Source organism: Spea bombifrons, chromosome 10 (genome assembly GCF_027358695.1).
Source record: "Spea bombifrons isolate aSpeBom1 chromosome 10, aSpeBom1.2.pri, whole genome shotgun sequence".
Classification (NCBI taxonomy): domain Eukaryota; kingdom Metazoa; phylum Chordata; class Amphibia; order Anura; family Pelobatidae; genus Spea; species Spea bombifrons.
In genome coordinates, this window is record NC_071096.1 from 6,533,540 (window position 1) to 6,555,646 (window position 22,107).

The 22,107-nt window shown below is 42.5% G+C and overlaps 1 protein-coding gene across 1 annotated transcript in view; it reads left to right on the top strand.

Moving 5' to 3' along the window:
• Positions 1-757: 757 nt before the first annotated feature.
• LOC128467463 (transmembrane protein 263-A-like) overlaps positions 758-22,107 on the top strand; it is a 48,172-nt gene continuing 26,822 nt past the window's right edge. The window contains exons 1-2 of the mRNA XM_053449115.1: positions 758-933; positions 2,372-2,459. Coding sequence (XP_053305090.1) covers positions 928-933; positions 2,372-2,459 — 94 coding nt within the window. The 5' untranslated portion in view covers positions 758-927. The remainder of the gene's footprint in view (positions 934-2,371; positions 2,460-22,107) is intronic.

Below are 22,107 nucleotides of genomic sequence, written 5' to 3' on the forward strand. Positions count from 1 at the left end.
CCAGCGCCTGACCTCACCTATGCTCTTTTGGCTAGATGGACACAAATTCACACAGACTTTAATTTCTTGTGGAAAGCCTTCCTAGAAGAGTGGGCTCTGTTAAAGCTGCAAAGGATGGACCCACTGCATAGTAATGTCCATTGATTTGGAATGGGATCTCTGACAAGCTCAGACAGGTGTGATGGTGAGGAGTCAGACAGGTGTGATGGTGAGGAGTCATACAGCGAGTGATTAAACCATAGAGGGATGCCTAGGCTGAGAAATAAAGTAGAGCGCTGGCGACCTCTAGTGTTTAATTATAGGCATTACAACCCTGGGTTACCTTTGCTCATTTAATATGAAAAAAAAGAAATAATGTTTAAATATCAAAGGCAAAACTTTTTTTTTGGTATTAATACGATATCTACAAATGCATGGATTCAAATACGAAACGGTCACTTGTAATAGTAAGTTATGTATAAGTGGATCAATTCGTTTACGGGGGGGCGATTAGTTGTTCTTGTGTTGATATTCACGGTAGATGCAAGGTTAAACAAATATATCCTTTGCTACTTCAGTCAGGGAGATAATATAACCGGACAAAGAAGTCTAAAAGCTCAGCATGCTCGTGCTGTGGGTGCAGATCACGCGTGCGCGCACACTTTGCATTATACATGTTACATGGTGTCCAGCACGCGCGGGGCGGCAGACTGGGGAGCTCTCCAACGTGCTGATGCTGACGCGGGGCTGTTTTGCCACACACAAGATGGCCGCCATACCAATTTACATTGAAGCTGGTTGGCACTCCGGTGACGTACTTCCGCCCCCCAGCTGTGTTTACACACACACACACAGAGAGAGTACTGAGTGGATGTGGTGAGTGTTCCTGACCCGCACAGCAGGGGGATCCAGAGTCATCCAGGGGAGTTCTGCATCCAGACTGCAGCCATGAAGGTGAGACCTTCACACCCAGGACAGGAAGTCATGGAGATGGGTGATGTGATGTCATTAGATGGACATGTCAGGGGGCAACTGTGCTTCTTGATGTAAACACTGATATATGGCATGTTAAAATGGTCATGTGCCTCTAATATTATGAAAAATCTACCTATCATCTGTCAAACATATTTTGAATACCCTTACAGACACACACACAAAGATACATACACACACACACACACACACACACACACACACAAATAACACATCCACACACAGACGTACACACATACATCCACTCACATACACACACACACACACATACATCCACACACCAACACACACAGACAGCCACACAGACATACACACATACGCTCACATACACTCAAACAGACATACACACATCCACACCGACACACACACAAAGACACACACAGGCATACACACAGACATATATAGAAATGCTACTATATGATCACCTATAGTTTTAAGGACCCTCAGGCAAACAGCAGCACTCAGCATAGTCAGCAGATTAAATAGCCTAGAACTACATGTGTTAATGGGGTAGTCTTGTTGTTGGTATGTTGGGAGTACTCTTGTTGATATATTGTGAGTGCTGTTGTTGGTATGTTGGGAGTACTCTTGTTGTTGGTATGTTGGGAGTACTCTTGTTGTTGCTATATTGGGAGTACTCTTGTTGGTATGTTGAGAGTACTCTTGTTGTTGGTATGTTGGGAGTACTCTTGTTGTTGGTATGTTGGGAGTACTCTTGTTGTTGGTATGTTGGGAGTACTCTTGTTGGTATGTTGGGAGTACTCTTGTTGGTATGTTGGGAGTACTCTTGTTGTTCGGATGTTGGGAGTACTCTTGTTGTTGGTATGTTGGGAGTACTCTTGTTGTTGGTATGTTGGGAGTACTCTTGTTGTTGGTATGTTGGGAGTATTGTTGTTGGTATGTTGGGAGTACTCTTGTTGATATATTGTGAGTGCTGTTGTTGGTATGTTGGGAGTACTCTTGTTGTTGGTATGTTGGGAGTACTCTTGTTGTTGGTATGTTGGGAGTACTCTTGTTGTTGGTATGTTGGGAGTACTCTTGTTGATATATTGTGAGTGCTGTTGTTGGTATGTTGGGAGTACTCTTGTTGTTGGTATGTTGGGAGTACTCTTGTTGTTGGTATGTTGGGAGTACTCTTGTTGTTGGTATGTTGGGAGTACTCTTGTTGTTGGTATGTTGGGAGTACTCTTGTTGTTGGTATATTGGGAGTACTCTTGTTGTTGGTATGTTGGGAGTACTCTTGTTGTTGGTATGTTGGGAGTACTTGGTTTCTGTTGCAGGTGAGGCTGAGTATTCATGCCGCCTGCACACTATACTGTAGAGTGAAGTGTTACTCTGACATCATACTCTAATATACCAAGTCTAATATCCTCTATAACATTGTCCATTACCCCCCCAGGGACCGAATACCGAAATCCTTGAAGAAGAACATGCAGGGTCAGATGAAGAGGAGATCCCGGCACACCTGAGAGATGAGCCTCCTTCAGGTAAGTTGCGCATGCATACTTAACCCTTACTGCCTGTTCCATTCAGCTAAGTAAATGGTACCGAGACTGATATACAAGATTCACCATTTATTATTTTCTGTATTATTCTTCTTATGCATTTTTTTTCCCAAAAATATTTTTGGTGACTTTTTTTATGTTTTTTTTTTGGGGGGGGGGCTGGTTTTCACTTCAAGAATCCTATTACTTGATTCATTGAAAAGAATCACACGCAGAAATAGCGGGTTACTTATGGCTTATGGCTCAGTGACTTAGGGTGAAAATGTCATCAACGTCATAGAAAGAATATTCTATGCGGAACGAAAGGCCAGCACGGTCCATCTCGGCAGAGAAGGTCCCCAGAGCTTCAAGGTATCTCACCTGGAGGGCAGACCCAAGTTTGCCATTTATTCTGCATTGTCTATACGATGAGATGACATTTTTGTATGTTTGTCACAACTTGGGCCTTAGCCAATAGCGAGTAAAGGTGATGCATATCATAAGAGCCACAGGAGAATAACCTTCTCTGGTAACCAGGGTAAGAATTTAGTGTAAAACCCTGATTTTACTCAATCTCATTCAGAAATTAGTAATTTTAAACTGGTGGGTGTCCACACCTCTGACACCGACATTTAAAGACGTGGTAACAGCTGTTCCATCCGGCAGACGGGCTGAGGCTCACTGAACAGTATTCCGCTGATAAATATCAGGAGACGCTCAGCCGGCATACATTTCTGTTTGGGGTTCCTCTCCAATATACTAAGCTGGTGTTGGTAGATGTTCTGTATATTCACGTTCTATCATATTTGTGTCAGGGGTTCAAATAGTTGGCACTGATTGCTGTGGTGGCATCAGACCGATGATGGTTTCTGTGCAGGTGCCACATGTTCTCAAGAAGGACCCTCCATTTCTTGTCAAATGCGCCAGCTATTGGGATCTGTCTTACTGTATACCGGGTACTGGGTCAATGAAATGTACATCAGTATGGGTTTTGAGTATTAACAAGAACAACGAGCATCCACTAAGGAGGTCAGAGTACGCTAACTGGTTTAACGTTCCATCCATACAGCTGTGTGTAGACGGAATGCCCAGGTTTACGCAGTTGCAAGCGTCTGTGCTATAACACATGAGGTAGGAGATCATAACTATGAAGTTGTGAAAATGATTTCTATATAAATCTAAAAATGTAGTCGTTTCCCCAACTAATTGGTGGACCAGTGGCCCACTTGACATGAGCAAACATTATCCAAAAGGATCTAAACAGACAATGCAATGATTCCATGACTACAGGTCATTTCCTTATTTCTTTCTTTCCTTCTCCTTTACTTCTCGTTTTCTCTCTCTTTCTTTCCTTCTCTAGCTTTTTTCTCACTATTTTTTTGTCGTTCTCTTTCTCTACCTCTCTTTTACTCATTCTTTCTCTTTCTCTGTCTCTCTTGTCTTTGTCTTTCTGCCTTCTCATAACATCCCTCATGTCATCAACGTCATAGAAAAAATAGTTTGCTCGTGTCAAGTGGGCCATTGGTCCACCAATAAGTTGGTGCAATGACTACATGACATCTATTGGGCATTGCTGGAAAGTCCATACGCTGCTGCCTTTAGCCGTAGGAGCGCGAGGAACTTCACTTCACAGCCAAATAGAAGATATCTTGCCTCGCAGATGGTTCAGAGCCTCTCATCTCCTCCATACTGGAACCAGGAGATCCCCAGCCTTCACAAAGTACATTTATAAGCGACTCCACTAGCACAAAGCGCTCGTTGGCAGTTTAGCTCCGTATTGTCCAAGGCTGCTATTTCTTTGATGATAGGTGCTGTTTAATTTCATAGAATACCGTGTAACATATAAGCAGACACGTGGTTTATGGCCACCTGGCAGTAAAATCAAAATAGCACAATGCTTAATCTGTAATTGGTGTCCATTGTTAAGGAGTTCAAGGCCACCGAAACATTTGCTTTGTTGCCAAGAAGGAGAAACAAGAAGTTATTGGCAGCACATGCAGCACGAGCTTCAAGCTGGAAATCTCGACTTCGTGCAAATTTATTATTATTGTTCCTCAAAAAGTGTATATTGTCTCAGCGATCCCTAGAAGGTTATCCCAAGAGGTAACTTTTTGAAGGACCGGCCTTCATAGAGTAGGATACTCACAGGACCTCAGAGGTCCTTTACATCATGAGCTATATGCCTAATATCACCCCTGCAATATGATTGTTGGTTGACTAAACACAAGTACAAGCAGTGACGTATTCAGGCCAACTAGTCCTCTTGCCGGGGCAGATTGCCCACTTAGGCAGTCAGGCCTCCGATGTGATCTCATATATTCCCGACAGAGGAGGATGCGCTGAGCTGGCACGGCACTTTGAACCTTTAAGTCATAGAATCCCAGGATATGATGTCATATTCCAGAACTCCGTAGAGAGGGCAAGGATCTTGGAGGGGGCACCTGGGACAGGCCCAGGGTAAATACAACTATAAGCACACAAGGAACGAATGATCAAACTTGACAAAATAACATAAGAAATATGGCACTCGTGATGCAGAGGTTATACCCTTTGCCCACCCGCATTTCCGCTACGGCCTTAATATAGATTGGTTTTGAGGCCAACCATGACGACCAATAGCTAAGAAAGGTCTCAACTGTGACAAGTGTGACAAGGCAATATCCATTTTTGTATGGAAAGAATATCAAAAATGTATCAAGTTCAGCTATTCTCTGGAACACCTCTAATTGATCCGATAGAAAGCAAATAAAAAATAAAAAACTCAAAAGCATTGGCATGAATACCAACCACGAGCTGCTCGCAACACAAAGGTCACCAATCCCTGAGTTACGTTAAAACTCACTTTTCCAGCATTTTATGAAATATTTGTGTGTTATACAATGCGTGCAAAATATTCGGACGTGGCGCTTCGGGGTGAGCCGAAGAGGGTAGGTGAGCTAAGAGGAACATCCTAACAGCAAAAGTAGCAGAGGTTGATACAGTGAGGGAGTTTTATCGTGCATGGGATCGACATATTGCTTCTGAACTTTCTTCAGCATAGGTGTCCAGTCCTTTATCCATGTGCTTAAATAACAGCAAAAAACGTACAGAAATATATATATATATCTACACACACCGATTAGTCATAACACTATGACCACCTGCCTGATATTTAGTTTATGAGATGCTCTGACCCAGTCGTCTCACCATCACCATATGGCCCTTGTCAGAGTCGCTCAGATCCTAATACTTACCCATTTTTCCTGCTTCTAACACATCAACTATAAGGACGAAATGTTCACTTGCTGCCTAATATATCCCCCGCCGATCAGTGTGTATATATATATATACACAGGAAAGAATATATACCGTATTGGCTCGAATATAGGCCGCACTTTTTTCCCCCACTTTAAGTCTTTAAAGTGGGGGTGCGGCCTATATTCGGGGTCTAGCGCCCGACGCCCGGGACATGTAGTCCCGGGCACCGGGCAGGCAGCAGGGTTAGGATACAGATCCCCCGCAGCGGTGCAGGGGACCTGCATCCTACTCCCCGATACGCTCAGACAGCCTCCCCTGCCAGCACTTCCCACGGGGGGGGGGTGCCGGCACGGGAGGTTGTCTAAGCGCATCGTGCGGACCGTCCCCCCCCCCCCGGACTTACCGGAGCACACTCCCGGGTGTCTTGCGGGGCCGGCGGGGGACGTCTACACAATACGCGTATACAACTTCCGGTGCCGGCACATCCAGTGCCGGCACCGGAAGTTGTATTGCGTAGATGTCCCCCGCCGGCCCCGCAAGACACCCGGGAGTCTGCTCCGGTAAGTCGGGGGGGGCAGAGGAGGACAGTGGTAGCATATCTCGGGGAGGGAGGACAGTGGTAGCGTATCTCGGGGAGGGAGGACAGTGGTAGCATATCTCGGGGGGGGGAGGGAGGACAGTGGTAGCATATCTCGGGGAGGGAGGACAGTGGCAGCATATCTCGGGGAGGGAGGACAGTGGCAGCATATCTCGGGGAGGGAGGACAGTGGCAGCGTATCTCGGGGGGGGAGGACAGTGGCAGCGTATCTCGGGGAGGGAGGACAGTGGCAGCATATCTCGGGGGGGGGGAGGACAGTGGTAGCATATCTCGGGGGGGGCAGTGGTAGCATATCTCGGGGGGGGGGGGGACAGAGTGGCAGCATGTTTTTTTGGTGCTTTTTTAAAGAAAAAAACTTTTTCTTTAAAAAAGCACCAAACTTTTAGGGTGCGGCCTATATACGGGGGCGGCCTATATCCGAGCCAATACGGTATATATATATATATTAGGGCTGAAACAACTAATCGATAAAATCGATAATAATCGATTATGAAAATCGTTGGCAACGAATTTCATCATCGATTAATCGGATCGATTTTTATCGATTACAAAAAGAGGTTTTTTTCAGAGCAAATGCTCTGAAAAACCCCTCTCCTTATATAATCCGACCTCAAACAGAGATCGGATTATAACACCGGAATCCAGATCCCCCGCAACGCTGCAGGGGACCTGGATTCCCCTCACTGTCGGCCGGTCTCTCACTTCCGTCTCTCTCCCCCTCCCATCTGCCTCCTCCCCCCTCCCATACGTCACTCTGCCTCTCTACCCGGCTCCGTTACTGACAGCCACTTTCCCTGCAGCTTCATAGAAGCCTCAGTGTAAGTGAAGGTGAGTAACGGAGGCTGTCTGTGCGATGCAAACCCCCACCGGCTAACAGAGAATCATCCTCTCTGATGGCCGGTGAGGGTCTGCATCGCACAGACAGACTCCGTTACTGCACTTCACTTACACTCTGGCTTCTATGAAGCTGCAATGAAAGTGCCTTCAGTAACGGAGCCGGGTAGAGAGGCAGAGCGGTGTATGGGAGGGGGGAGGAGTCAGAGGAGTGTATGGGAGCCACCCTCCAATACACCACCTTGGCTCCTCCCCCTCTCATACGCCACTCTGCCTCTCTACCCGGCTCCCTGGTGTCTTGTCAGAAACGGAGGTTCACAGGAGGCAGAGTAGAGTATGGGAGGGGGAGGAGCCAAAGTGATGTATGGGAGGGGGAGGAGCCAAAGTGATGTATGGGAGGGGGAGGAGCCAGAGTGGAGTATGGGAGGAGCCAGAGTGGAGTATGGGAGGGGGAGGAGCCAAAGTGATGTATGGGAGGGGAGGAGGCAGAGTGGTATATGGGAGGGGGAGGAGGCAAAGTGATGTATGGGAGGGGAGGAGGCAAAGTGATGTATGGGAGGGGAGGAGGCAAAGTGATGTATGGGAGGGGAGGAGCCAAAGTGATGTATGGGCGGGGGAGGAGGCAGAGTGGTGTATGGGAGGGGGAGGAAGCAGAGTGGAGTATGAGAGGGGGAGGAGCCAGAGTGGTGTATGGGAGGGGGAGGAGCCAGAGTGGTGTATGGGAGGGGGAGGAGCCAGAGTGGTGTATGGGTGAGTTATAGTGGTGTATGGGGGGTATTATGAATTTTTAGGGCATATAGGGGGTATAAGGCATATGGATATTAGGCATATCAGGGGGGCATAAACATATCTGGGGGTAAAAGGTATATCAGGGGGCTCAGTGGCATATAGGGGGTATAAGACATATCGATATTAGGCATATCAGGGGGGCATAAAACAAATCTGGGGGTAAAAGATATATCAGGGGGCTCGGTTGCATATCACTGGCATATAAGGAGTATAAGGCATATCAGGGGGCACAGTGGCATATCAGGGGGCACAGTGGAATCTGGCATATAAGAGGTATAAGGCATATATGGGGGCAGAGTGGCAAGCTGGGGGTCAGATGTGCATAACTGGGGGCAGTTTGGTAAATAAAAAATTTAAACAAGGCTTTTTTCTCAGTTTTTATTAAATATGAAAAATAGTTAACATATGAATTAATATTTACTAATAACTTTGTATTAAAACCTAGTTTGAGAAACACCTTGTTTGGGTTCTTGTAGCTTTTATTATTATGTCAGTAAAATAAGAAGGTGAATAGAGAGAGGCCATTGCAATAAAGAGATGAAAGTGTAAATTGTACGTTCTTTATTGCAATTTTTCTTCAATTTAAAATAATGTATTTTTTTATCCGATTAAGCGATTAATCGACAAAATAATCGGCCAACTAATCGATTATTAAAATAATCGTTAGTTGCAGCCCTAATATATATATATATATATGCGTGTGTGGATGCATATATGTTTACAGCCAGCAGATGGCAGCAGAGTTCCAGACATTAACATGGTTTGGGGTTATGTGCCGCGTATTGTTGAAAATCTTAAATGTAACTTGTAACATAAGAGGGGTTCGTAGTGTACACTTTTGACATTGTGATGTCTTTAGAAGACTTATTGTAATGCACCTAAAATTACATAGGAATTTCACGACCCGAACCAAAAGTCAAAGAAGGACTCTGCAATTATAAGGATGCCTGGATAAAAAGTATATTTCCGTACACCATCTATGGAGCATGCCTGCCTTCTGCCTTAAGATACCCATGCAGTTACATTTCAAAGAGCTATCGAACATCACCATTATTTTAGAAATTGCATATAAAATATACTGATATATTGGCTAGACTGTATAGTCCTGCGCCAGTGGTAGGGAAAGTAAATTAAAGAGAGAAGAGAAGGAAATAAAACAGGAGGTTGATACAGGTATAGGCTGCTTTGTATACCTAAGTCGTGACAGTCCCCAAGTGACACAATAATGAATGTAGTGTGTGGGGAACGGTAGGGATCTCTATATATCCTTTAGTATAGTAAAATATTTTATTTAAAATCACATAAAACAATACAATTATTTGACAGAGTTGATCAAGTAATTCTTCAATTCAGATAAGCGTGTGTTGGTGGCTGGTCTGTCGAGTTTCACCTTACGGCGTCATCAGAGATATTTGGAATGCTTATGAGTGAATTTTTTTTTAAATAGCGTTTCGGGCACGAAAGTGAAGGTTTATCCTTCTGTATGCGTTATCTAATATAAAATTTTCTTGTATAGCTGGATATTTGGAATGTGAGGGTTATTCCTGTGTGATCGGTAATAAGGAGCTTTCTGTTCAGTATCATTTATCTGAATCACAAAAGAATAACCCTCACATTCCAAATATCCAACCATACAAGCAACATCTATATTAGATCACCATACAGAAGGATAAACCTCTACCTCTCTTTTTTCTTTGCCCAAAAAGCTATAAAAATAAAGATTCACTCGCATTCCCGTTGTACAGCGCTACGGAATATGATGGCGCTAAATAAAACAATAAATAATAATAAGCGTTCCATAACCTCCAGCACACGCAGATTTGCATTGCAGAATTTCTGTTTTATTATAAATTATTTTATGTGATTTTAAATAAAAGATTTTTCTATACTAAAAAATATATAGAAAAAGCCCCGCCTATCCCTGGCTCTGACACGCACCACATTCGTAAACAGATATATATAGTCTGTATTTTCGGGAATACAGTATAAAACGGGTTTATGGCCCATCTTTGGTATTATTTGGGAAATTGACCAAAAAGTTGCAATTTGAATACAGTGTCCCACCAGGAAAGTCTATTCATAGTTAAGATGTTTTTTTGTTGTTTACATGCTTAATCCAGACATACGATTCTAAAGAATGAAATTAAATAGTTTCACGTTCTGGAATTATCAAGTTTATTCTACGTGTTTGTAGCGCATGATCAGATCCTTCCAGTGATTGTTTATTCGTATATAATTTATGCGGAATTCTCATAACGCGGTACTTTATTGGCTAGAATTCCCTCCAAACGTTCCGCTTACTCCTCATGTAGCCATCTACACAGGCCTCATCCTCCATGTTTCTTCTCGGTTAGCCGTATCATAGACGCAGCTCCCCAGCTAGGTTTTCTCGCCCGGGTCTCGGTGAGCAGTCTCACACCAGATGCTTCTTTTATGGACCGCGAGGGGTCTTAAAACAGCCCTTGTTCTGTATTCCGCGAGGGGCCACGGCAGAGCCTGGGATGGACGCGCGCCGCAAGAGAATCATAAAGACGGGAACACAAAGGCGAAGAAGGCAAGGAATTCGATCTACGCGGCCAGGACCATCCTCTGACTTCACTCACGACCACAAGCCGAGTGGAAGTAAAGCAGATAAATCGCAAGGATCCCTTAGGCACCCGAGAGAATAACTTTAATGCATATACACGGAATTCCGCGCGTGTACGTATTATATTATATATAAATAGTTGTGTATACTATGTAACCATAACGTCAGAATTATCTATTTACATTTTTATAAACGCAGAACTTTTGCCACTTTACAAACTTCTGCTTTCCTCTTCTTCATCTGTTATTACCCCATGAAGAGCGACTTTTAAGTCTTAAAGGCTGGTTTCCCATAATTCTTTACCGTATCTTTAAATAATCGAGTGACAGTTCACTTAACTTTCCACCGGATAAGGAGAACCCCTTTCACATTTTTCTGTCCCTTTAACGCTCTATTTTTAGGTTTCAAGCGTATTCTTAAACACCAAAAATGTCTTTATTTATTCTTTTGCACGCGCTGTTTCGCTAATCCCCGTACGGTTGCAGTCGGAGATTAGTCTGTTTCAAGTAAGCATTTTAACCAAAGTCCGGCGTCGAAAAAATCGAACGGGAAAATATATCTGTTCTGACTCTTTACCTAACACCGGGGCTCGGCATCTGCTTACTGCGGATTCTGTCTCCGTCCTCAGGGGCTCGCTACGAATAACTCGCTTTCGAAATTAAAAAGCAATTAAAAGATGGAAAAGCTCCGATAATAAAGATTCTAATACAATGTCAGCTCCCCGGACGGCAGGAGCACGCCGGAGGCCGAGTCTCTGGGATAAGCAAAACACGCAGGACAAGTAAACTATAGAGTTGCTTTGGGGACATCCTGATCATTATTGGTGAAATAAAGACATTTTTTGTAATTTTCTGTAAGGGGACGGAATCGGCAGTATTAAGTGGGACTTCACCTCTGTGCGGTCGGTGAGGAGGCACATAAATCATAAGAGACCCTATTATCCCCTTATTTGATATAAGAAACCGGTGATATTCCGCACCTCGCGTTGTTTACGGCATTATATTATATTTTATTAAGAAATAGAGTGCTTGCGAGTTCTTTGAAGGTGGAGGACATCATCCAAAGTAACCGCAGCTTTGTGCAAGGGCCATGTGCCAATAATACACGATGTTTGCGTCCCTTTAACCCCTTAATGACAAAGCCTGTACATGTGCGGGCTCAAAATGCATTGTTTTTAATGGGTTTAGGGACCGCCCATTGTCCTTAAGGGGTTACATAAAGCCATATATATATATATATACACACAAAATATACAATATTTTAACAGGGCATCGGTTTATGGTGCAGATTGAAATATATCGCAGAAGGCTGGAGGATTTCGATGTATCAAACGCTTTATAATTAGATCGGTTATGGTCAGGTTTTTGTATATTCTTCTTTTGCCGAGTTCTGGTGACCAACATGCTCACAGACCCAAGCCAGATGCCACCATGTCCCGTCTTCCACCCACCGTCTGCCCACCATCATCAACCCCACACCCTGTTCCGACCAAGGGGTTTATCATTCTCCGGATTCTCCCAAGGTTCCAAGCTTGATAAGAACCCAAGTTGATAATGGGGTGGAGAAGGGGCTAAAAGGGGTAAAGCCTTTAAATAGCATTTATTGTTAGTTCACTTTGGACGCCACCATATGAGGTTTGAGACGTCCCTCACGAGTTTAAAGTCGCATGGTCTGCGAAGGCCGTGGATGTCGTATAAGTGCAGGAGGCTTTTAGGGTTGGTGTTGAGTTCATATTCTTTATCGTAGTCCCTAATGTTCTGCCGAAGGTTTTGGACTCCGTTCCAAGATCTTGTATGAACGTAGCAACACGCCCCGACGACACTGATTGATACACCTGTGCCTATGTGCATCGAAGCCGAAAATGAGTATGGTTTGGGAAAACAAAGCACTGATTAGATGTGCCGTTTCATGAGAAAAAACAACATTAAAAGTAATCACAGCTGTTTATTCTCGTGTTCTGTGGTTCTTAAAGTAAGGGAAAAAATTAGAACAAACATACAGAACGTTGTTCTACAAAGAAAAAGTATGGAGGTTAGGCCAACTTTGTGCCGTAAAAGAAAGTAGTTAAGTCATAGACTTGCTGCCCAGGGAAGTGGGATAGAGGGAACGTCGCAAAATTGCAGAGATAGTCAATTAAACCCCAGGTATTTCCAGAGAATAGATGAACTGGAGGCAGGGAACAAAGATGCTGCTAGGAAAAAGAATTAGGACAGTCTGTTTAAAATTCAGCACCCGTTTGTCAAACTCAGTTTGTTCGACTCGCTGCCATCGCTTTTCCCTACGCCCCGTGAGCTCTGTTATATAATATAGCCCCGGGGACTTAGGAACGCAAGCAGATAGACCAAAAATCAGACGTAGCACCACGCTGTGTACTTTTAGAACCCTTACTATTACCCTTTAGATTTTTTTGAATGCATACTTTAAATATACAGTTTTTTGAACCGCATATTGCGACGGTCTTTTCCACTTCCAGGAGTTTACAGATTGTCTCAAAAAGGTGCTTGCATCTCTAGCGAGATTTCAGAAATAACACAAGATTGGATCTTTTGTGTTTGGGTAGCTGAAGGTGATACCGTATAATAGTAAAAATCATGGCCACAAGCTTCTGGTATGTTCAGGAAGCCATGAGTTGAAAGGGACACCATGGACACCATTCTTAGGAGGTAGCCAACACTCTACTTACATTACCTCCAAGAGGTCAAGGTGCAGAAGACGTATGAATGAGAGGATTTGTATATCAGGGGACAACCTCCGAAGCCTAGCACTCAGGAAGAAAGTCAAGATGTGGTCCTTCATAATAAGCCTGGTGCCTGAAGGCTTCAACTACGAAGACGTCCTTCACCTACTCAATCTCAATGACACGGTGGGCTGAAGATGTATAGACCTATAAGCCACTGTCCATTCTTCTATCGTCACAAAAGCTTTCAATGTGAACTGTGTACTTTAGCATTCAATAAGAAAACATCCCAAAGTAGGCACTTGTATCTTCAACACCATGCCCAGAGTTCACTCCCAACCATCCATAGGCTTCATATTTCTTGGTGAGGTAAGCTTGATGATTTCATACCAGCTCTAATGGAGACTTGAGTTGCATTTAACCGATCTCGTATATAGTATTTCCAGCCTTGGGTAGAAAGCAATCAATGGACCTCAGTGTCAATTGCATCTCTAAGGAACCATAACAGAAATGCTAGCATTTACAGTAAAAATAAATAAAAAGTATACATTTTTTGCACATTAATATTTTAGCAGCCGTAATGGTGATAATTCACCAGCTCATCACTTTTGTTTTTGTTCTTTGACTTTTAATGTATCAGAAAATAATAATCCTCTTGGTTTTACTGTGTATAAAACAAACAAAAAATCATAAAAGTGCTTATTTGGCTGGGGAAATTAGGAGTTTATCAAGAGTAGAAGAAACTTAAAATCTTCTCGAAACCCGGTAAGCAGTCCCCGGCGTGTTTGTTTATTTGGCAGGGCTGACAGATCATACTGATTGACTTGGACAATTTCTTCTGATCGTTTTTTTTACTGAAATTTATACTCCGGAGGAACATTTTTTTTTCATAAACTGAAAAAAAAACAAACAAAAAATGCAGCTTGTGCGAATTCAGATTTTTTTTTTAATCTGTTTCACAAACAACGTTTCCTTCCGAATCAAAAGTTATTTTAAAGTTCAGCAGATCGGAAACATTATTGCTTTTAGCTCCTGCTAGAAAGATCTGCTTATAGCAAACACGCTACAAGGTTTACATCATTCTGTTTGGAATCTAATGATATCGGGCAACACAAATTTCACTTCGTAAAATAAAACGTTTTATCGTTTGTTGAGCAATCAACGTTCCGAAGAGCTGGGAGTCTTAACAGATCCAAGCAAACCCGAGTTTGCGTTCTTGATTGTTTTCCGTAGAAACGAGAAGATGATCTTCGCAGAGCTGCGATCTCCATCATCATCCTCATCACGAATGGCCCGATACCTGTGAAATCCCCCCCCCCGCTAAGCTCTGCATTCGCGTCACGGCAGCCTGCCCACCCGACTCCCTCCCTTCTCGCCTTCCCGTGCCAACAAGGCCAGCTTGCGAATTGACTCATCAAACTGCTGTTTCTACCATTGCAGACGGGAAAGTAAAAGATTCTGCCTCTGACCGGTCCCCAGCAGGGAGTAGCTCTGCTGGCCGCCTTTCCCTTCGAACATGCGCTCCCCATGTTAATCACAGATCCTCAAGAGGTAGAAATCTGCCGACGCAGGCACGGTTACAGCCGCAAGGTGCGCGTCAGGCTCGCTTTAAGCACTCGGGTTAAAATATTCAAGAAAAGCTCGATTTTCTTAGTTTAATCCATTTCCGTATAGTCATAAAAACAAAAAAAAATTTTTTTTATTATTTTATTTTTATTAATGTATCCGTCCTTCATAATCTATACTGTGAATCCGCTGGTAAATACGGCGGTGCCGTGATTTGGTAAGAAGGTGCCACAGGTTGGAATCTTATGTTTCATAAGGGAACATTATAAACATTCTCATCGCTTCCAGAGTGATCCTGTAAGAAGATCGGCAGAGGAATACCTAATTGGCGCACTCCCACATATTTGGCAAGAAAACAATGTTTTGCAAATAATTTAAGAGTCTAATTGGTTTCCCCAAAGAAATCTAACGGCGCTAATAGCAAATTTTTATTTTCTGGCTTCAGTTTTTTTTTTTTTTTATCTGGAAATAAATTACATCTGCATTTCAGATTAACAGCTGAGTGAGGGTAGGTTCATCTAATATTTTATTCACTGGTTTCCACCCACCCTGTTAAACGATGCAGCCGGTAAAAAGGTTCGTTACAATATTTTATAATTAGAGTTTAGCGGGCTGGTGTGGGCTTGAGACAAATGCAAGTCAGGCCAGCCAAAATACCTTGGAAGTCCCACCACTCCTCCTAATATTTTTAATAAAGCATTAATACGTAAGTATTCATAAACATCATTAAGCTTTTAATTACTTACCTTTATGTACTCACCCATGATCCTATGGCATTCTCCATCCTTTGTCCTTACAGCCTGGAAGCTGAAAGGCAACATGGAGTACAACATAAACATGCATGTGAGGAAACCACAACTAATGTCTGATGTCCCGTATGGACTCAGTGTATTGCCAAAAAAAAGCTACAGAAGGTGAGCTTATATTCAGCAATAGTTGGTTTCACTTGTGGCGTCGCTAGAGGATCGTACCGGTCTTAAGTCCCCTTTGGAGAGGTGACGCTGGAGAGTTGGGAAGAAAGAAGAGACAGTAGGATGTACAAATGGAGGGAACCAGAAAGCGAGACACCCATTGAAAATTTCAGGTAAGTTTTAAAGCACAATGCTTCACCTAACACCTATCTACCAAGCCACCAATACTGGATACCCTACTGAATACTCTACCACCAACTAAAACCAAAACAATGGCGAGCCAGCCATGGAATGACTTGCAACCGACTCAGCTCAATCCACTCTACTTCTGGGACACTTCTGTTTCAACTTTAAACTCTATTACTTAATAAAAGATTAAGTAAAGCATGGAGTGGAAGTGTGGACAACATTAAAGTTGAGGACTAGGACATCACGGAAGGGTAACAGGAGCTTTTAAGAAGGTGACGAACTTTTAATTTGAGTTGAAAAGCATGTTTTAATTACCCAACTTTCACTTGTTACCAGAATTGTGGTTTAGAGCAACACAGTGGCATACTTATCTTTGGCACTACCCTAGGCTTAAGTCAGGGTAGTCCCACCAGTTGCCCCGATACACTGCCATCCTTATTGTCGGGCGTTTTGTTATGACATCATAAGCATTTGCGACACCGGCCAGAAGTAAGCTATTGAGGACGATGCTGACTTGACCAAATGATGGGCCAAATGATGGCCAAATGATGGGCCAAATCATAATGATAAGTGGCACTGCAGGGATCCTGACTAGCCAACTGGGCGACCGGTTCCCTGTCCGCTCCTCTGGATCTACTACCCTAAGTCTAGGACTTGGCATACGCCAGAGAACATTAACTTTGGGAAGACCCTCATATCTGTCAGGATTCTTTTAATTTAGGATCTGGGAGATGGATAAGTAAATTCTCTTCGGAGGAATATCTGCCGTCCCTGCCATCCTGTACACCTGTAAGCAATCCCCTTAACACAAGGTATACATCAGGCTCTACCGACTGGTCCAAAGCACATTGTTGGGTGAGGGGCACACTTGAAATTATCAGCGAAGATTTTTGTGACATTCCCCTTCAAAAATAGTAGTGATCGCAGAACCGAAAGACATCTTTATGTAACATTGTTGCCGGAGGCTCGATCGGAAAAGTGCAACGCTGGCTCTAAAGCGGGTCACGTTTTCTTTTGATATCTCCAAATGAGTGCATGCACGATAATGAAAACGAATGCAGCAGTTGGCAATCGCTGGGTTATTATACTGTCAAACAGATTTAAGGAAACCTTTTCTTCCAAATTTAAAATAAGTATCCAGTTTTCAGATAAATTATTAAAATCCTCTCCATTAAATGGCTGATGACATTTTTTATTCTTTTCTATATATGTTAAGTGTGATTTTATGAATTAACGAAACATGGAGTTTATGGGCATCATTGCTATTTCTAGACCTGAAACAACGAATCGATAAAATCGATAATAATCGATAACGGGAATCGTTGTCGACGATTTCCGTTATCGATTAATCGAGTGATCGATTCGTCGTTGGAGCGCTCGGCTCCTTTCACTTACCTCCGCCGGCGTTCCCCCGTTTCTGCTGCAGAGCTCTGTAGTGTCCGTCTGCTTGAAGTTACGTAATGACGGATGTGAGAGAGAGAGAGAGAGAGAGAGAGAGAGAGAGAGAGAGAGAGAGAGAGAGAGAGAGAGAGAGAGAGAGAGAGAGAGAGAGAGAGAGAGAGAGAGAGAGAGAGAGAGAGAGAGAGAGAGAGAGAGAGATATTGCCGGGTGGGAAACTGATGGGGCAGAGTGTGGGTGGGTACAGGGCATTTCATTAAATTATTAAATATTTTTTTATCCGATTAATCGATTAATCGAAAAAATAATCGGCCGATTAATCGATTATTAAAATAATCGTTAGTTGCAGCCCTAGCTATTTCTACATATTATGATGACCCTGGATTGAGGGGCCGACCGTGTCTTTAAGTATATACTATATACCACTCAGTATAGCTGCTTTTAATAGCTTGCAGATAACGGGCAGAATATACTAGACTCCATTCATATCAGCTTAAATCAGACTGCCTTTTTTTTCTTCCTTTGGAGACCGTATCTTTCTAAATAATAATTTTCTATAATGGAATTTTACTCGTATTGGCTTGAAAGCGAAGGCACACTTCAAATACTCTGCACACGTGCGTAGGAGACAGAATAAGTCACGCCGATTTCATTTGTATGCCGTGTGTCACGTTCATCAAAGCCGTGTTCTAAATTACAAAGACTTAATTGATTTAAGTCTAGATTTTATATACATTGATCTCTTAATTGGCATCTGTAAATCAGGTAATACCCCCTAGGACTATTCTAATATATTTGTTACCTAAGCAACCGCTTCAGGTATCATCCTGAATCCATAATTACAATTCTGTCCTCTAGGTACAGTGCCTTGAGATATATATATATATATGTGTGTGTGTGTATATATATATATATATATATATATATATATATGTGTGTGTGTGTGTATATATATATATATATATATATATATGTGTGTGTGTGTGTGTGTGTGTATATATATATACTGTGTATATATATATATATATATATATATATATATATAATTTATTCGAAATAGGTAAGTGTATTAAAAATATCAAAATAGTTATTTAAAGGGATACTCCAGCCACCCTATACTATACACCTGGAGCTGCAGCTTCTCCTAAAAGTAAGCAATTATATATATATATATATATTAAATACAGGTTAAATAATACATATTAATGTACTAGTAATATTTTCATATGGTAAATGAGGATCACTTCTAGATCAACAACCAAGTTGAATTTGATGGACTTGTGTCTTGTTTTTCAACCTAAATTACTTTGTTACTATGTTACTTTTCTTTTGGGGGGTGTCGTTAGAGCCCTCTCTGGGGGTCGCAAGAATCACAAGACTGTATATGACTTTTTACCCTATAGATACAGTATATATTTATAAACTCACTAATTTATTAAGTCATTCCCTTTAATTTTTAGGCTTTAGAGCTGATCCCACACTCGTAGGACTCTATGATCTGAATCTACCACATCAACAAAACTAGATGCTATTAAGAGTAAACAGGATGCGATGACAAAATAAATGATACCATAATCTATTAAAAACACACAAAAATGAAGACCTTTTTGATGAGTAAACCTCAGATTTCTGCTGTCGCTTTGGAGAACAGTAAGGTGTTGAATGCTGTTGCTTTTACATGTGGACGACCTGCTTTTTGGGGAGATCGCCAGATGTATTGAGCACAGATAGGCCTTCCAGCCAAGAACACTGCGGTGAATGTTATAATTAGGGCACAGCGAGTTGTTTAACCGTTCCTTTCTCGTAGCTCTCAAAACGCTGTAGACCTCAGGGATATGTGTCTTAGTTCCCAGGCTCCCCAATCTCACCATGACAGTAGGCGCTACTCCGTTATACAGATGACTTGCATTGATTTAGTACTTGGTCATTTGACAAGGATACAAAGTTATTCTTCTTTCGTCTCCTCACCCCCCCCCCGTAGCTCAGTCTTTCCACTTCTACAATCGAAAAGAGTGGAGTGACACTTCGCTCCCCGTGGAAACTCTTGCAAGAAAAACAATCCTTACGTGGCCATTCGAGTCCTTGACATTGCGTTATGTTGCACGATGTCACCGAACATTTCACAAGCACCTCTGTTCCCGCAGAAGGGGCCAAAATTGTAAGGTTTCTGCTGTAACTCCCACCAGAACGTATATTTACTTTTCATCCGACACATTCTAGATTATTTAATGCATATTAGTCAAGTTTTTTTATTCTGTAACTTTTATTTTGTGTTGCGATGGGGTCCATCATACGTTGTAAATGTCTCCCTTGCCCTGAGATGTTTGCAATGATGAAGAAGGCCAGGGATCTCTAAAGCTAGAGGCTCTTGCACAATCTAATAAAACATTGCAGGTAGGTTCCAGGATGTGGTTATGGTTTCCCACCAGGGTTGATCGGTGAGATTCCACTGCAATCTGCACCAGGGATTACGGCAAACGAAGGATCATTTCTACGAAAGCACATTCAGGAACTTTAAAGCCTGGACAATTTAGAAACACTGACACTCTCAACAAATTCTAATCATCTCAATTCACATGAACTAGTCCTGGCTTAGATAGTCTCCATAGGAATCCAATAGAAGGGCAGAAAGCCTTGGTTTGGGTAGTGTCCATGTTGTCTCCTGTTGTGTGGAAGTCATTAGTGTTGGTTAACACTTGTGCCAACTAAAGTTCTTTCTTTCAGTATTCTGTATGTTAGTTGGTCAGGTGAAGTCATTCCAAAATTCCACTAGAACATCCAACATTTGCAGCTGCCTTCAGAAAAATTGGTACAGAATGCCTATGGACCTCCAGAACCCCGGGTTCTTCTCGTGATCGGTTACACCTCAGAGATAGACACAATCAGCAATGTTTTTACTGTCGTATCGTCTATATTTTATAGGAGAAATAGAAACACAGAAAGCACAGGCGATGACATCAAACACCGCTTTGTAGAGTGCAGGTTTCTAGAGAAATACAAGTGTCCGGTGTGAGCCGAGAGGACCGTGTCTAGACAAATAAGGGGCGAGACGCAGTCGGGGCACTTATTCCCGATCCAGCTATGTCTGTATAGTTTTAAGGCAGGCATCTGTTTCATTTACATGTTAAACTCATCATGGCATTATGTACAAACTAACATGAGCCAGACTTGTTTCCTTACAAAACAAAATATCATAGTTTCCATTTTTTTGCTGTATATCGGTGCAATGACTTCATCGTTTATACTGAAATTCACAGGAACGGAGGGGGTCATTAAAGGGATAGTTTATGATATGCATTTTTTTTTCAGCACATGGGTCTAACAAAGGGGTTGAAAGTTTTAGGAGACCACTCAGCCGTCATATACATTAAATTGATTAAAGTGCATACGGTGGCTGAAACGGCCCTTTAAACATCCCAAAGAAAAAAATGTGAAAACGGCCAGTTTTTTGAAACCGCAATGTTTGGTAGAATTTGTTGAATAGGAAATAATCGTTTGTGGACGTTTGATTAAAAGCCAGCGCTTTAATTAAATCGCAGGTGGTCAAGCCCCTCGGTTACAAACCCGGGCAGTCAGGTGTATCGTACAAATCCAGCATTGATTATAACAAGAAGAAAAACACGAGCAAACCTTCCAAGGTGCATCCCGGTTCAGTTTCATTGATCGCTGGTTCTTGGGACTCAAGGTTGGCCGGCTCTTACAGGAAGAAAAACCATTGAGGTTCTTGACTTGAGTCACCTTACATGAAGATAAATGATCACCTTGGGATTTTACTAGAATAAACTTCGGTCACACAAGCTGAGGACTCTCGGTTTTGCTACCTAAGTCAGCAATAACTGAAATGACCCCACAGCGGAATCTTTTAGATGATGCATTGTTAAGAAGACAGAAGAGACAATTTTCTTTTACGTGTTTGAAAATACATCATCTGTGATGACTTTGGGGTTGAGACGCAGGAACTCGCTGCTAGAAACCAGGTCTGCTGCTGGTGTCAAGGGCACGCTTTCTCAAGGAACAGGGGGTTTGGGTGATTTTATCCAGATACCACATTCCGTCCACAATTAGCCAGACCACAAGGCCACTCCTTGCCCACATCACCCCAGCAGTAACCAGTTTATAGGATGACACCTAACCATACCTGGGCGTATATCCCAAATGGCCTAATTATGGACCAACCATATGGTGCACTCATTCCACTTAACCCATACATTACACATGTAGTTATTGTCCTCCGTAATGTTTTTTCTTTGCAGTAAAAATGCAGATCCCCAGCCCATAAAGTCTTTTTTAATTTCACAAAAATGTACTTATTTTTCCGACCAATGAAAAGTTTCCGTTTAAAATAGTCCATTTTAAAAAAAAATCTTTGCATAATTACTGCTCTGTGCATCAATATCACCAAAGTCTGTTTCATTTTGGCTGAGCGATGTGCAGCACCGTGATCAGCTGTTATTTTTTATTTTCAGGACTTTTTATATTGCCATATTGCCTTCATTTCAGATCTTCATGTACCAAGAATCCGCAGGGAACGTGGATGGGGGATGATGTCACAAGAACCCCCTGGGGTGGGTTTTAACCCTGCTTACTGTGACATTTATCAGCATTAAAATCGCTCAGCTGGGGGCTGTAGGTGTAACCCTTCGAGCACCAGCGGATAAATAATCAGTTTACAATTCTTTTAATCCACGAACCCCCAAAAATTGAAGGAACAATGTAAAGACTCATACAACGTTACCAGTGAAGAATACATAATAAAGTACCGGGCATAGAGAGATGTCTTCTCCCTGATTCTCTAAGCAAAGAGTGGTATCATGGGCTAATTTGGGCCAAAATAGGTAAACCTATGGCACAGAAAATCTGTTTCT